General features: G+C 38.3%; 2 protein-coding genes across 3 annotated transcripts; one reads left to right on the top strand and one right to left on the bottom strand.

Moving 5' to 3' along the window:
• Window positions 1-6,966: 6,966 nt before the first annotated feature.
• On the top strand, window positions 6,967-13,812 carry c1galt1la (core 1 synthase, glycoprotein-N-acetylgalactosamine 3-beta-galactosyltransferase 1, like a). The gene is made up of 4 exons (XM_079359495.1): window positions 6,967-7,227; window positions 8,022-8,276; window positions 10,134-10,798; window positions 12,530-13,812. The coding sequence occupies exons 2-4, from the start codon at window positions 8,066-8,068 to the stop codon at window positions 12,866-12,868; spliced, it is 1,215 nt and encodes a 404-aa protein (XP_079215621.1). The 5' UTR covers window positions 6,967-7,227; window positions 8,022-8,065; the 3' UTR covers window positions 12,869-13,812.
• Window positions 13,751-15,709, bottom strand: tac3a (tachykinin precursor 3a). Of its 2 annotated transcripts, none has more exons than XM_079359496.1 (7): window positions 15,601-15,709; window positions 15,084-15,202; window positions 14,896-14,995; window positions 14,653-14,682; window positions 14,481-14,534; window positions 14,325-14,391; window positions 13,751-14,061 (listed from the first exon to the last, which is right to left on the bottom strand). In XM_079359496.1, exons 2-7 carry the CDS (start codon window positions 15,186-15,188, stop codon window positions 14,043-14,045), a joined length of 375 nt encoding a protein of 124 aa, XP_079215622.1. In that variant the 5' UTR covers window positions 15,189-15,202; window positions 15,601-15,709; the 3' UTR covers window positions 13,751-14,042. The 2 variants fall into 2 exon arrangements, with proteins under 2 accessions (XP_079215622.1, XP_079215623.1); XM_079359497.1 differs by having other exon boundaries at window positions 14,896-14,992.
• Window positions 15,710-15,980: the final 271 nt, after the last annotated feature.

Below are 15,980 nucleotides of genomic sequence, written 5' to 3'. Positions count from 1 at the left end.
CATTGAGGCATAATAAAGCATGATCATAAACCTATGAGAAGTCTGTCTGAATTTGTGTCTCAAGGCTGTCCCGAGTAGTGTCCTCTTTTTTTGGAAATCAAAATATGGTCACCCTAAAGTATGGCCACTTTAACTGTAATTGATGTTGATGATATGGTTGCTTACATTTTTTTTTTTCATGAAAATGCAATAAGGTGATCATCTATGCCTCTTTCTTTGTTTTAAAGAGCCCTTACTGTGTCGCTTTTGATTGTTTCCTTCAGTGTTGATATTTCTCTTTTTCTGCCTGGCAACATGAGCCAGTATGGGAGGCAACAGATGTCTGGGCTTGCCTATGTAGGTGGACAAGTTCACTTTCTGTTGTTTTTCGTATTGCTTTTTTGTTCTGTTATTTTATACTTCTGACCACTCCCAGCACAAAGTCGAGGAGGGTCAAGTTATTGTTGGGCTGCAAGCTTGGGAGGATCTGATTTAAGTGTAAACCTGAGTTTAAACTTCTCGGGTTATTTGCACGGTAAGTGCGTATTACACCGAAAGTGCGCTGATAGTGTGATTATACTTGCAGTGACAAGGAGTCTTTAACTCCCTTCCTTGTGTAGTAGTGTGACACTAAAATCCTCCTCAGTAAGCAGCAAATACTTATCCAAGCCATGTGCTTAAGACATTGACAGTTAAGCTTATCTTATGATGACTCATTAACTTTTGTCATTTAATTGAATAAACATTGGCACCATTTTCTCTTTAACTCTGTTTCCTTCTTCTGTATTTTTGAATGGTCATTCATTCATTTGACTCCTGTTAGGGGACTTGAGTTACAAATGTTGTACCGGGACCTGTTCTAGTTTAGTGTACATCTGTATATATAACTATCAGGAAAGTTAAACGCAAAAAAAAAAAAACAGCCAAGAAAATTATAAACACACAAGGCTTCCAGATTCATCTTTGCAATACTCATTTCATAAAGATAAACCAACATCACTTGCAATTTGTATTCTGTGAAGACGTGAGTTGGGATTTTTTTTTAGGGCTATAAAGGTTATTCAGATTGTATGTTCATTCTGGTGGGGCCCAAGGCCAACTGCGGCCTTTTTCTAACGCAATTAAATACACACACACACACACACACACACACACAACTCGGATATGTACAATTTCCAAGGCAAAGAGATCTCTATCAAAGAGATCAGTCAGGAGACTGCTGTTAATCCGGTGGACATTGCACCCTGCAGTCTCTACAGATGCTAAAGTTTATTGTTATTGTTATGGGAAATTTTACTCCACGTGTACTATATGCGTTGTACGAAGGTATCATAGAATCTGTCATATAAAATGTATCTGAAATGTCTTAGAACACTACATGCACAGCCTATTTGGTGTTTTGTTTTCCATCATTTTGTTCCCTTTATTCTGTTTCTCACACTCTGTACATGTGGGAAGAGTCACCCAGGCTCTTTCTCACTGGACTCCATCTCCTTCTCAGCCTTGGGAGATGGTAAATAGTCATGTAGTCTCTTTTCTCACACTAGGGGATAGATTGTGCCCTGCCAGTGGCTCTATGTGGCATGATGGGGAAGTGCTCTGTGTCGTGTGATGGAAATGTTTAAGCTTTCATTTCTGCCTTTTCTCGGGGCATCTCCTCACCATGTGAGAGAGGGGTCTTTGAACGCTTATCTTGCCTTGGAATGCTTATCTTGCCTTGGAATGCTTATCTTGCCTTGGAATAAATGTTCATTGAGACCAGATCGATCTTGGGGTTCTTTTTTGAATAGATCTTCTCACTCTTTATTTTCACTCTTTGATAATGGGAAAAAATCCACAACATTACGAAAACTAATGATCAATGCTACCCAATAAAGCCAAATGCTCAAATGAACAAACAACAAAATCCACAGAGATGAAGGCTATTCAAAGTCAGAAAATGTAGATCTATCCTTAAATTGGCGCTGCCCGTGGTGCTGCAGGTCGGTTATAAAGCATGCAGTTTTCAAAAGTCGTGTCAGGTCAGACTTTCAAAGACATTTTAAAATCTGTAGTAGTGCTGTGTGGTTGAAAGAGCATGGTGCCAGCGCATTTAAGGCTAGCTCAATCTTGTTCTCATGCGAGTACCCCCGACACAACACAATTTAGTGTCTTGTAATTAAGATGTATTTTATACATTCATACACAGAGAGGCTAATCTCTGAGTCTGTCGATACAAGTGGAAACGACAAACACATCCTCGACCGCCGGACAGGCAACACATTAACTCATGAGTCACAGGCATAACTTAATTTATTATTTAAACATCCGGACATGCCAAAATCGATGATGATCCTGATTTTGTGAGACTGGGAAACAAAAGATCTCCCACTTCTTCAGCTAAGTATCACTGCTAATGCTGGGTTTTACAGAGAAACGAGCATGATGGACAGAGCTCTGTTGGTACATCGTCTGTACGTGAATAACAAGGAGAGTCTGACTGTTATTTTCATAATCATAACACACACGTGAAGGCACGTGGATGGGAATAACACACCGCTTTTGAATAAAATAAAATCATTCTACGCCATGCTTGATGTCAGCTTGTTTGGGGACAGACGTTGCGCCTTCAGAATAGAGATGTGCCAATACGCTTGACCTAAATGCATCTCATTTAAGGCTCTGTACACGTGAACGTTAATTAAACTAAAATAAATAAACAACCTCTTTATGGTGTTTAGCATCTATATATGACAGTTCCACAGTTCTGTGCGCTGATCTTCACCACCTTGTGTAAAATGACAATCAAATAAAAACAGGCGTAAGAAAGATGGAATTGTTTCTTACTTTTGTTTTGTTGCTGATGTTTCCGCTCCTTAAACGTCAACCTCTGGTCCACTTTAAGGAACGTGTTCATGCCCGTTCATGCTCGTTTGTTTGGATTCAGGTCTGGGTGTGGCGGTTCAGCCACTCCTTATTTTAGATCACGTAGCCGATAGGCGACGTTAAAAAGTTAATTGATAGACACGTTAGCAGGTCAACTATTTAAACATTATTGAGACACATTTTCATTTCATTTCATTCAATCTCATTTGGAAGATGTTTTTTACAAACTTGCACTGTATTTTCTGTAGGCCTATTTTAACATGCGCAAAAAAAGAACATTCGGGTAAAGGATGTTTTGAGATTAGACAGCCAATCTATACATATCTATATCTATCTATCTATCTATCTATCTATCTATCTATCTATATATATATATATATATATATATATATATATATGTATATATATATATATATATATATATATATAACGTGAACGTGCCTAATTTTTATTTCAGTCAGAAGACAACACGAAGTCAGTTAAATAAAGTAGGCTAGTTATCAAGGACTTATGTTAGGCAGAAATGTTTTTTTTTTAACTTCACAGGGATAAACTGCAGGCCTGAGCAGCAAGATACCTCCTCCAATGATGCAGCTGGTGAGACTGCAAAGACTGGAGATTGAGCTTCACACGTGACTACAGGATGACTGGGCTGCAAGTCATTTATAAAAAGGCACAAGTGATATCATAGGCTAACAATGAGGTTGTGTCAGACTGCTGTGATAGATGTGACAAGCTGACGAGAACAGCTGAAACATGTAGAAAGAGAAGCCCACAGGCAATAGAAAATATGAGTGAGCATACTGTGAATGCAGAATGGCATGAACCAATGTGCAAATCTACCTGAAGTATAAGAAGGTTATCTTGCATCACAGAGTATTCCTTGTTTTCTTCTGGCTAATAATATGTTTTCTTTCTTGTTAATATTTGCACTTTAGTATCAACTGGCTGGAATGTATTTCCTTGGAGTCTACCATTTCAAATCATCATACTCCCACAAAGCAAATTTTCAATCTGGTTATTTATACTGACTCATCACTTGTGGAAAATATTCAGACACAGTCATTGATAATTAAGCCGATATTCTATAATGTCATCCAGCCAACATCAAACAGCGCAATAATATTATCAGGTGAACCAGCTCCATAATAATTTAATAAATGACAAATATACTGACAAAAAAGCATTTTATTTACCAATAGAGCCTCCTAAGTACAAGCTGCCTGCGTGAATTCAAACAAAAATAATGATATCAGTAAAACCTAAGATACAAATATGCTATTCGTGAACTAGCCTTCACATAGAGCCTTATGTCTGTCAGTCTTATGTGTGACAGTATAAACACTGTTACAAAACATAGACTTTGTCACAGTCACTTTGTCACTTTGTACAGTGTCATCTGACTCTACTTTGCACTGTACAGTTGTATTTTTCTGTAGTCAACAAAGACACACACGCACACTGTACAAACAAAGGACCTTTATACTGTTGTTGTATGCTCCTGATCAACTTCCATGGATTGACATCTGCATTCAGATATAAGGACGCTCTCACAAATCCATCAGCCTTGGTATGTCATTAATATTTGCCTTTTCATGTACTGAAAAAGACATCTCCACATCAAGGAATTCCAGTTTAGAAACATGCTTCCAATCACTGTTCATTGATTTTCTAGGCCTTGAAGCTGCATTCTGAGGAGGCCAAAAGGACAACCACTGCTCTGGTGAAAGAGATTGTCAATAGCAAAAACAGGCTTCAAATTTAAATTAAAAAAAGAAACAACACAGTAAATATGCTGCAAATGAAAAATATATGGAAATAAGGTCCAGCAAAAGTTTTATCTATCTATCTATTAGTGAATGGTAATTCAAATCCAGATGCACACAATAAATGCAATATGAAAACAGCAGAAGACAACAAAAGACATGCTACAGGCCTGTAGGAGGTGCTAGATATGACAGCTTTATTTTTTTTATATCTAGTAAAGCTTCACCAACATTTCTACAATATGTGTTAACATTTTCACACAAAAAATGTTTTGCATTTGCATTGTTCCTGAATTTGAAGCCTGTTTCTCCAATTGGAAATCTTTTTGACTTTTGCAGTCTGTTTGCACTCGTTGGCCACTGTAACCATAGAGCAGGCGATGCTGTTACTAATCTTAACTGAGAATTGTTTAGACCTAACATTATCCGCAATGATTTTTTCTTGTAATATTTTACATATTCTGAACACATATGCCATTTAACACTTGATGAGGCTGTAAAGCAAATATAATTTGTATTTTGAGATTCATTTAAATCCCCCAACAAAGTCCTCAGTGACTTATTGAGACAATTAGTTACACAGGACCTGACACAACAATAGTTTAAAGTAACATTACCTAGGCCTGTTGTTTTTTGGTTCAAATTTAAACAGTTTTTTCTCTTCCATTATGGCTCAGCCATGTTTAAATGAGACCTGCAGTATCTTTGAGGTTCAAATAGCGATTAAAGAGCTGTTGTATTTCTACTGAGTTCACTTTCTGCTATTGTTATTCTAATTCAACATCTATGCTTCTGCTGTAGCACAGGTGACCAAAGCAATCAAATTCTGATTCACCTGAGGTAAAATGACCTTTACCCTCCCAAATATGATTAAGGATCTGTAATCTAAGCTCACAGGACGCCTCTCTGCAGTCACTCTTAAATCAGGTGCTAATGATGCTATCATGGAAGCTAAAAGATATGCAAAAGAAGACACAGATATTTAAATTTTTTATATTTTATATCCTGCTAGAATTACATTTCATATAATGCAAATATTTATATTTTTATATTTTATATCCTGCTAAATGTACATTTCATATAGTGCAAATATTTATATTTTTATATCCTGTTATAGGTACATCTCATACTATTCAAATATTTAGATTTTTATATTTTGTATCCTGCTATAATTACATTTCATACAGTGCAAATATTTATATTTTTTATATCCTGCTATAGTTTACATTTTGTACTATGTAAATACTAATCTGATATTCCTGCTATATCCATTCAAATGTATTATGCTGCTAATTGTGAGTCCTACCACACATATCCTACCTTACCAGAGTCACTTTTTATATTCTTCTTGTTTTTTAGGTGTTTAGCTGTGTGCACTCTAAGGTGACGCCAAGTAATCTTGCAATTTGTATAATGACAATATAGACATTCTATTCTATTCTACTGCCATTGCTGCTAAAAACCTGTATAATAAATATCCACTACTGCTAATGTGTACAGTATAATTGTATCTTGCTATTTTGTACAGTATACATCTTTAAATAACTTTTCTTTCTATGTTTTTGTATCTGGGTGCTTTTTCCTTTTTTTTTGGTGCTACCTGCTGCTGGAATCTGAAATTTCCCTGAGGGAACCTTCCCAAGGGATTAATAATGTGTCTGTCTGTCTGTCTATTCTATTTTTTTTATTTTTTTATTTTATTTACCTGAGTCAAACCTGCATAGGTCTTAATAGCAACTGAAAGAAAATGTGAGGTTATGTGGTCCCTGAAGTTTAATCCAAAACCTCAGCTTTTATGAAGGAATTGGACTTCCTTTGCATTTAAAACCTGGAATCTTTCTTTTGTGTCGGTGTAACAATCGTCCCAAATGAAGTAGGCCTATTAAAGAAACAGAGTGCCATAAATGTGTCATAGGCTACTTCAGGTTCATTCAAACACCTCAGAATTATAGGCTACATAAGCCCCTTCAAAACAGCTGGCAACACTGTAGAGCGACTGTTTTTTTTTTTTTTCTGAGGAAGTAAAAGCCGTTCATTGTGTAGGACAGACTGTAAAATAACATATATAGGCTATGCAAGACTGACATCTAGTGGAGAAGAGTGATAATGCAACATCTTTACTCTTCATTCATGTTATTTATTTTTCATCATATTTGAACGACACGTGTTGAAAGAATAGAGAGTTAATACGATGACAAATACAGCAACAAGACAAAAAAAAAAAGGAAAAACAATTCACAGCTTTGGTTAAAACGTTAAAACCCGGACATCCGTAGAGAGGACGTGAAAGACAACCTCCTCCACACGTCACCGGCAGCCTGCCAATGAAAGGCCGTATTTTTCCCAGATCAGCCCGTCACACTGAAGAATGTAAACCCCATGTACAGTGGCTTTCCTGTTTCAGCTTTCAAATCATATAATTGTGCGTCTCAAAATGGTGGCGACTTCAGTCACAAAAATGACGCCCGGGAGAATGTGACCAGCACGTGACGACATGACTGACAGGTGTTGCAGACTTGAGCAGTTTTTGTTTTTTTTCCCAGAGACGAGAAATATTTCGCCTGCTGCAGGAGTTGCAAGCATATCATGCCTTTAAATGACAGAGCTCACAGCGAAGGTAAATATCACACACAAACGGGTATCAATTCAAGATATGTTTATGTCACACAATCTGCCGATATGTAGAACAGTAAAATATCAGCAAGTTTTCCTCTTTGGATTCCACATGGCCTTGTTTTGCTTATGCTATTTTGTTTTCAGTGCTTTACGGATTTTACGCATCGATTAGGGTAACTGGATTGTGGTGTAGTTTGTTGTCCGGATTACGGAGAAAACATCCTAACATGATGGTTACAAAGAGATTCCCTGTTAATCTCTGCCATCTGTGTCAGATTATGGATCCTTAACTTCATCCATATGGACAACGACATTTTGAGCAGGGACACACGGGGGCTGTGTCAATTAAATTCTTAGACCAGGCCAATATCTTATTTGTACGATTTGAATCAGTCCTATCTTCAAGATCAACAAAAAGGAGTCATGTGTGACGATGTCACCACAGCTGGGTACTTTCCTTCTGCCAGAGATTAGTGAGAGGAATCGCTGTGGTAGCACCACAACTCGTGCCCACTTAATAATTTACAGAGAGTTCAACATTTATGTTTAAATCTTCTCATCTAAACTCTTTAATTACTATCTTAGTAAGACATTTCTGTGTTCATACTCTCCGGTCCAAAATATTATGAAATATTGCTACTTTACTCTTCAAAGTTTATTTGACATTTCCAACAGCACTAACTCTACAACAAATCAATTGGAAATTAATATAATCTACTCAAACTCACAATTATTATGCACACATATTTCAGGTCTTGCAGTCCTTGAAGTCAGGACTTTTGTGTTTCCTTGTAGACATGCTGTAAGCGGGACATAACAGAGCTGGAGACGGTGTCACCATGAAGGGCTCCAGCACCAGGTGGGCCTTCTCCCTTGGCTTCCTGGTGGGGGCCTGCTGTGTTTACTTCTTCCTGCGCCAGGTGTGGTTTGAGAGGAGCTACCCAGTTCTGTCAGAGGCTCAGGAAAAAGCCAGCACAGTGGGTGCAACGCCAAACAGCTGGAGGAAGGAAGGAGGTGCTCTCATCAACCTGCTCCACCCTCAGCATGCAGGTGCTTGACACTGTGACCCTAGCCGTATCCTGAGACTATTATTTAGCATATGTGGGGAGACAAACAGAATGCCCTCTGCAGTATTAGTGTAAGTCTCCATAATATTTTGCTTGGATTGGTGCTGCATTCTATTTTCTTTTCAGCCAAGTCCATACTTGTCAAATGGTGTATGTAAAAAAAAAAAAAAAAGCCCCATAAAGATAAGATAATCCTTTATTCATCTCGCAAGCGGAGAAATTTACAGTGTCAGAGCAGCAAAGCAGGGTAGCAGAAGAAAATCACACAGTGCATAAAAAGATATGCAACAAAAATAATAATTAAAGTCTATCCCAATGTAGCTGTAAACAAGTTTGCACAGCATAATAAAAGAAATGTATCATACTTATTTCTTACATGCAGGATGTTTGATATCTGGAGTCTGTGTCAGCAAGAAGGTTTTGTGCAAACTGAGACAGTTAACCTTGAATTGAGGAAACTCTGGGTTTTCTGTTTACGAAGGAGAGATCGCTCAAACCCGAAAAACAAGTGTAGACCTGTTCCAAAGAGGGAGGTAGCTTTAGCTCGGAGTCAGTTAATATGGTGAATTAGTTTGCGAACCTAACCTGGTCGGGAGCAGGGTTTTTTTTAAGTGGAGTTCCCATCTGTCTCCTCCCTCTTTCAGAATCATTTCATTTCCTCATTCTCTTATTCAGTATGTATCACACCCTGTCAATGAAGATTCACCACTTGTCTGACTACAAACCCTGGTTGCTTTTTTATTATATGTTAGGTAGGCTATACTGTATATTTTGTCAAACGTGGGATGTGTTTTAGTCGAGAAGGCTCGAGATGAACGTGCTGCATTACTTGGCAGAGAATCAGAGCCTACATTTACGTCAGGGGAAGTTAATTTAATTAGGACTCATTAATAAACTAAACAGGATAAAGGTTAGAGGACATTTAGCCTATGTGGGTAACATCAGCATTATGTTGGGGATAAGGAGATGGGCCTAATGCACATTGAAATTGACACTGAATGAAGCTTACTTTGTTTAATGTGAAATAGGCCATTGATAAAAAATACCACCACAAGCCTAGTTTGTATTTCATTTTAGCTCATTTCAAGTTCAAGCTTTACTTCTGCTTGTTTGCATCTTAATGAAAATATATTTTAGGTTTAATGCCATTCAACCAGTTTGGACCAGCGATATTATAACTGATGAAATATTTGGCTAAATGAATAGACTTCACGACGCTTTGACACGAGCAGCTGTTTTCTCCAATACTTCTCTCTTTCCTTTGCACTGCAGAAGTGCTACTCTTATGTCTGCGTGAAGATGTAGGCTATATCTTCACATGGTCAAAGTATGGGAATCTCTTTTCTTGTCGCCTGTTGCCATGATGAATCATAGTATCAGGGCTGCATTACTGTTGGCTTTCTGTCCTCATGGTGCACGTGCTGAGCACAAAGTGAACATACTCAGAGTTAATTTAACCAACTCAAATCTGCTGATCTGGAACCAAAAACTCAGAGTTTTCAAACTGGGAAGAAACCAACTCAGAGCTCAGAGTTGGACTGACAGTTTGTTGAACCTGGACTGTGAAGGCTGTACTTGCACACGGGTCAATATAATGGTGACGTGTTATCTGCAAATTGTTCGCATATGGCAAATAAAGGAGGAACTTGATGAGGGCAGCAGCACTACGTCCTTTTTATAAAAGCATGTTCAGGAAAGAAGAGCTGGTGAAAAATGATAATGTACAGACATTGGTAAATAATATAGGATAATAATAATAATAATAATAATAATAATAATAAGAAGAAGAACCTAATTTGCCCTGTTGCTTTATATTCTGCCCTTTGTTGTGTCTTTACAGATGAAGACAGCCGGGTAGCAGATCTGTTGTACCACAATGTGCGCGTCCTCTGTTGGGTGATGACGGGGCCGTATAACCTTGAGAGCAGGGCCCGCCATGTCAAAGCCACGTGGAGCCGCCACTGCAATTTGGTGGTGTTCATGAGCTCAGAGGAGGACCCAGACTTCCCCACAGTGGGCCTGGGCACAAAGGAGGGCCGGGATCAGCTCTACTGGAAGACCATCCGAGCCTTCCATTACGTCTACGAGCACCATGCGGATGAGGCAGATTGGTTTTTAAAAGCAGATGATGACACCTTCGTTGTAGTGGACAACCTGCGCTGGTTATTGTCCAACCACAGCCCTGAGGAGCCCATCTACTTCGGCAAACGTTTCAAGCCTTACACCAAGCAAGGCTATATGAGTGGAGGGGCTGGCTATGTGCTCAGCAAAGAGGCTCTTAGGAGATTCGTGGAGGGTTTCCGGACCAAGGTTTGCACACACACCACGCCTGTGGAGGATCTGGCGCTGGGGCAGTGTTTAGAGAAGATGAATGTTCTGGCGGGAGATTCAAGGGATACTTTGCACAGAGAAACGTTTCACCCGTTTGTGCCAGAGCACCATCTCACTGGCAAGTTCTCCAAGAGCTTCTGGTACTGGAGCTATTGTTACTACCCGATTGTTGAGGCAAGTCCCCTCGCTTCTGTTTTACTAGTGAGCTTTTGCTACGTAAAGGAAATGCTATGACTGAGAAAAATAGAGAAAGCTAATGCTTAAGATTCATATATTTGCAAAACTCCTATTTTGATTCTTGGTTCCTCCTCTCCATATTTCTTTTTCATATACTGTCAGCCGTCCCATACAAGAAAAATGCCCCAAAAAAGTAGTATATGGTTCACAGATAGGTCTCTCATGAGACATCTAGCAGCAGAGTGGATTAGCCTGAATAGAAAGGGGCAAGTAATTTGGGGAGATGTGCTCCTGAGGGGATAAATCGCTTAGCTGAATCCTTTAATATCATTAGTGTACATCTGCTCTCCAACATATTCTAGAATAGTTCGTTTTTTTTTTCTTCACATGTACTGTCGGGACTTATTTTGTGACTGAAAGCGACAAGTGTTTGCAACACAGATGATGTGGCTTTTGTTAAATGAAACAAAACGTATCAGCTGACGTAAATGAGTCATCACAGAGATAATTACCCAAGAATTGAAACAGGATTATCGGGCACTTTTACACTCGGTACCTGAACCCTGCATAAAAAAGAGCCGATTGAAAAAGAAATGAGTTCATTTTAAAGTAGATAATTGCAGCAGAGACAATATCCTGTCAACAAAGGAAAAATTGGTCAATTTGTGGCGGATGATGCACCTGATAGATCGTACTTTGCAATTAAAATGCAAAGTACTGAGCTGCTTTGTTCCCTGCGTCAAAACAAATGTACTTTAGTTAATATTAAAGTAATATTATTTTTTAATGAGACAGTAAAAATGATAATTTGTGGTTTCAGAGCTTTACCAGCTTATGACAATATGTAAAAATAATCAGAAGGTAAGAGATATTTTAGTTTCTTCTTGTTGATCAAAAACCAAAACGACCAAAAGAACAGAGACTTACTTCCCAAATGCACATTTTAAAAAGGGTTTATCACTGTGTTACTGTATACATACTAAACAGATTTACTGTGCCGTCATTGTTCGAAGGTCAAGACAAAAACATCGACTTTATTTTGTGCGCTACTTAAACACACTGTTCAGCTGTCACAGTCATTATTCCACAACCTAATGGTGTTCAGGAAATAAAAGGTCTTATTCAGGAAAAAAAAAAAACTATGTTCTTGTGAAATGATCACAGATCAGCATTGATGCAGGCTTGGGACTGTGTGACAAAGACAGGGACGAGAATAGACATCAAATACAGCGTAAAAAAATGTCATTCCTTTAGTTGGATTTGATGAAACAGCAGCCCTGTACTTTGCTCGAATGACTAACTAGTGCACGTAATGGAGACGATTTGTTCATGCACCTATTTGCAAACAAAATGATCCTGTTGTCTCTTTCTGATCATGTTTCTATGACTTACATGTTATGACATAGATAGATGTGCACACTGAGATACAAAACAACACTTTGAACTGCTGGTTTTTAAGATGTATGTCAGTCTTTGTCAGTTTCTGTCTCTTATTTGTTGCAGTAAAATCTAAAATCTGCAGCATTGTTGATCATTACCCTTCCTGTTTTTTTTTACATTTTTTAAAATGTTTTAATTTTATTCTGTATGAAGAAAAGAGCATTCATTAAAATAATTTGAAGGTGTTTTAATGTAATGGTAATATATAGATATATGTATCGCTTGTGTGTGTTTGTGCCTTTCTGTGTGCTAATGTTTGTTTTTTGTGTGAATGTATTTCTTCCTCAGGGTGCACAGTGCTGCTCTGACCTGGCTGTATCCTTCCATTATGTAGGACCGGAGCTGATGCACACACTGGAGTACTACACCTACCACCTGAGAGCGTACGGCTACAGGCCTCGCTACCGGCCCTCTGTGCGACACTATAAGAACCTCCACGCATTCTCACAGACGACTGTGACAACACAACTTCAAGCTGCTCAGGAGGTGACGAATGCAAGGAATCACACTTCAGCCTTTTCTGTCAGAGGAAACCAAACTAAAGTAGAGACAAAGTCAGAGACAGCAGAGAGACATGACACCCCAAAGTCTCGGCCGTTCACTGGAAACAGAACTGCAGTAACTTAAAGGATGAGTGCGTGTTTGAGCTGGGGTTGAAATGTGCTTGATTTTTCCAGAGAGGTGTCTTTAATCCTGCGCTGGTTGTTTTTCTTCTGTGCCCTCACTGATCACAGCATACATCAGCCAGTATTAGACTATGAGAATGATACTGTGAAAAATTTAAATGCGAGTATGATTTTCTGACAGAACCAGGAAATGCATGTGGTTCGATTTTATTTTGACATCAGCATTAGATTTCTAAAAGTGTTACTCTGAACTGATGCAGAGTATTTATTTAAAGTATTTCAAACGTTTCTGATCTTAGCCAGTGATAAAGCACAATGACAGACAATTTAAAGTGTTTGTTAAGTCATTATTCATTTGTTGTTATTGTCCTTGAAATGGGGAGAAATGACACATTGAGATACAATGTTCTGCCAAAGTGTCCTGGTTAAGATGGGCAGCAGAAGAATGTACGTGTCACAACTGAGAATCTTTTCTTTCTTGCATCTTTGATTTTTATGGCTTAAAATGTAAATGTTTGCGATCATTAAAATGTGTGAAGTAGAGTCAGTTTTGACTTTACAAAAAAAAAAAAAAAATTCAGTCACCAGGGGTGTGATGGTTTTGTTTGGTTGAGAGACGCAACAGCTGTTTCTGGAAAATCTGTTTTCTTTTAAAGCTTTAATGAATGTTTATTTGAAACCCTTTTGTGCTTTTGTAAATCTGGAATCTATATCGTCTGATAAACACAATATCATACAGAACTCCAGTGAAGCCCTCCTCTCAAGTTACTTCATGAACACCACTGTAGCCGGTGTGATTGAACTTTCCTGTCTACGCTGGAGCTGTGAAAATAACCACCATCAGCTGCAGGAAACTGGACAGACCTTTCACATGACTCAAGTATGTATTAAAAAAAATATGTTTATTTTGAACTTTGGAAGAAAATGAATAAAATGGTAAAGACATTGTATGAGCCAGCTATCACATCTAATCCTGTTTGTCTTCAGATAAATCAAATACAAGCTGCGTAGATGATGAATGCTTTCATGAGCCAGCTGGCCGGTTTACAGCGTGAACCGTGTCTTCAAAAGTTGTTTTAATCAGATATTTACTTCATTGTGTGAATTCTTTGAGAACGTCCGTTTACGTTGTCAGATGAGAAGGTTGGATGAGGAGGTTGCTTCAGCATGAATACCTAAAGCCCCTGAAGAAACCTGTAAAAATACACATATTACTGCTACATTCATGGGTTCAATTCACGCAAAAAAAAACTGTTTTTCAATACTCAGTAAAAAATCAAGACCACCTTAATACTATTCTTTTTAAACATGAAAACTTCAACAGCAGAAATCTCCAGATGGCACCACCATTTGATTGTATTCACCTCAAGCCAGTGTAAGTGGTAACTTTCATTTTCATCAAGTCTTGGAGATGTTGTGATGTTCTGTTCTTTGAGTGAAAAACAAGAGGCACTCACCTCAGCCTGCACTTGTTAAGAAAGATGCCTCTCCTCTCTGGATACTCCCTCCTCCATGGACCATTATCTGTGAGAGCAGACATTCAAACGTATGTCAATAAGCACATAGCACTGGATTTATTGAAGGTATTTGCACCTTGGTATATTTATACTCACCAGGTTCTGAGTTTCTCCTGCCCATCAGACCAACAAAAATGTCATGCATTTCCCCTGAGAAGAATCAGAAACATTTGATTGTGAGTTAATTGTGAATTTCAATTAACTTTAAAGAACAGGGCAGACTATTCATGACAATTGAATATGATAATTCATAAAAAAAATGTCTTACTTTTTTGTGGTGGCTGTACAGCGTTTTCATCTGGTAGTCATGTAAATAGAATATAAACAAAAAGAAAGGAAAACAGGATTATGAAGAGTTACTAAATCAGGGATTTATCTGAATATACAACAAATGGTCTCTTCTCATATTTGTTTGTCTATTTTATCAATCAATTTAACATGCCTATTGTTATAGGCATGTTAAAGTAGCTTAATATTTTCTCTTTTCTTAGATCAAAAATTAAAGACTCACCGGCATTCCTTCTTCCCATCAGACCCACAAAGCTGTCGTAATCCAAATCGCTATACCGCTTTAGAATATTCCGCTTCAAAATGTCCAAACCTGACGTCTGCTGCAATCATGATTAAAGAAAAAAACTGCTGTTATACGTTTGGTGGTGTGAAAATAAGATCAAGGTTATGACGCGTTAGTACACCTACATCTGAAGTTGATCTGCGCATTCCGGATTCCTCCTCGCATCTGGACTGGCTGTACCGAAGTGTCATGATGAGGAACAGAGACACCAGCAGAAAACCTCTCCTCATTTTCTCAGAAATACCTGTGTGAAAAGAAATACAGTCATGTGTAAACACATCGTTTTCTTACAGGAACAAGCAAAACCGACTACTGTCTTTCTATCAAGGTAAATATTGTTTCTTTTGCCTAAATCTCGCTGCGTAATCGGTGCGTAAAAGCGCGCGGTGTATGGTTGGCAACGCTGAAACAGAATTTTAATTTTAAGAGGAAAACACTTTGAGATTATCCTGTTTGTATTCTGCAAATTAAGAACAAATACTGAACACGTTCTTAATGTTTCCTATAGTTTCCAATACAAAAAGTCTAGGGGAAAAACCCCCCCAAAGTCTTCACAGCCTGGAAAGAAATAGCTGAAAGTAGAACATTTATTTAAACATTTATACTTGACGCACATGCTAGTTATTATTATTATCGTCTTACCTCTTTTCTGACGTGCAGATAACTTGGAAAAAGAAACAGCTCCGTGCGTCTTGGTGGGTAAGATGCACTGAGATATCCTCTCAGAACAAATGAGGCTTCCAAGCTTTGGTGTAATAAATAACAGGCTGGAAACCTGCGTAAAGCCAATCAACGACTGAGGCGTAGGTGGGGTCTCGGGTCTTATATCACGTAATGATGAGCAAACTCATTGATGGTCATGATGCTGCTAAAGCGTGCGCCCCCTCCCGCCAACACACACACACACACACACACACACACACACACACACACACACACACACACACACATCACTATCGCCTTCATCACCATAAAAAAAAAAAAAAAAAAAGGCTTCGGTGTAACGTCACGAGGACATATGA

Source organism: Symphodus melops (genome assembly GCF_947650265.1).
Source record: "Symphodus melops genome assembly, chromosome: 13".
Taxonomy (NCBI): domain Eukaryota; kingdom Metazoa; phylum Chordata; class Actinopteri; order Labriformes; family Labridae; genus Symphodus; species Symphodus melops.
This window is presented reverse-complemented; position numbering and strand designations above follow the sequence as displayed.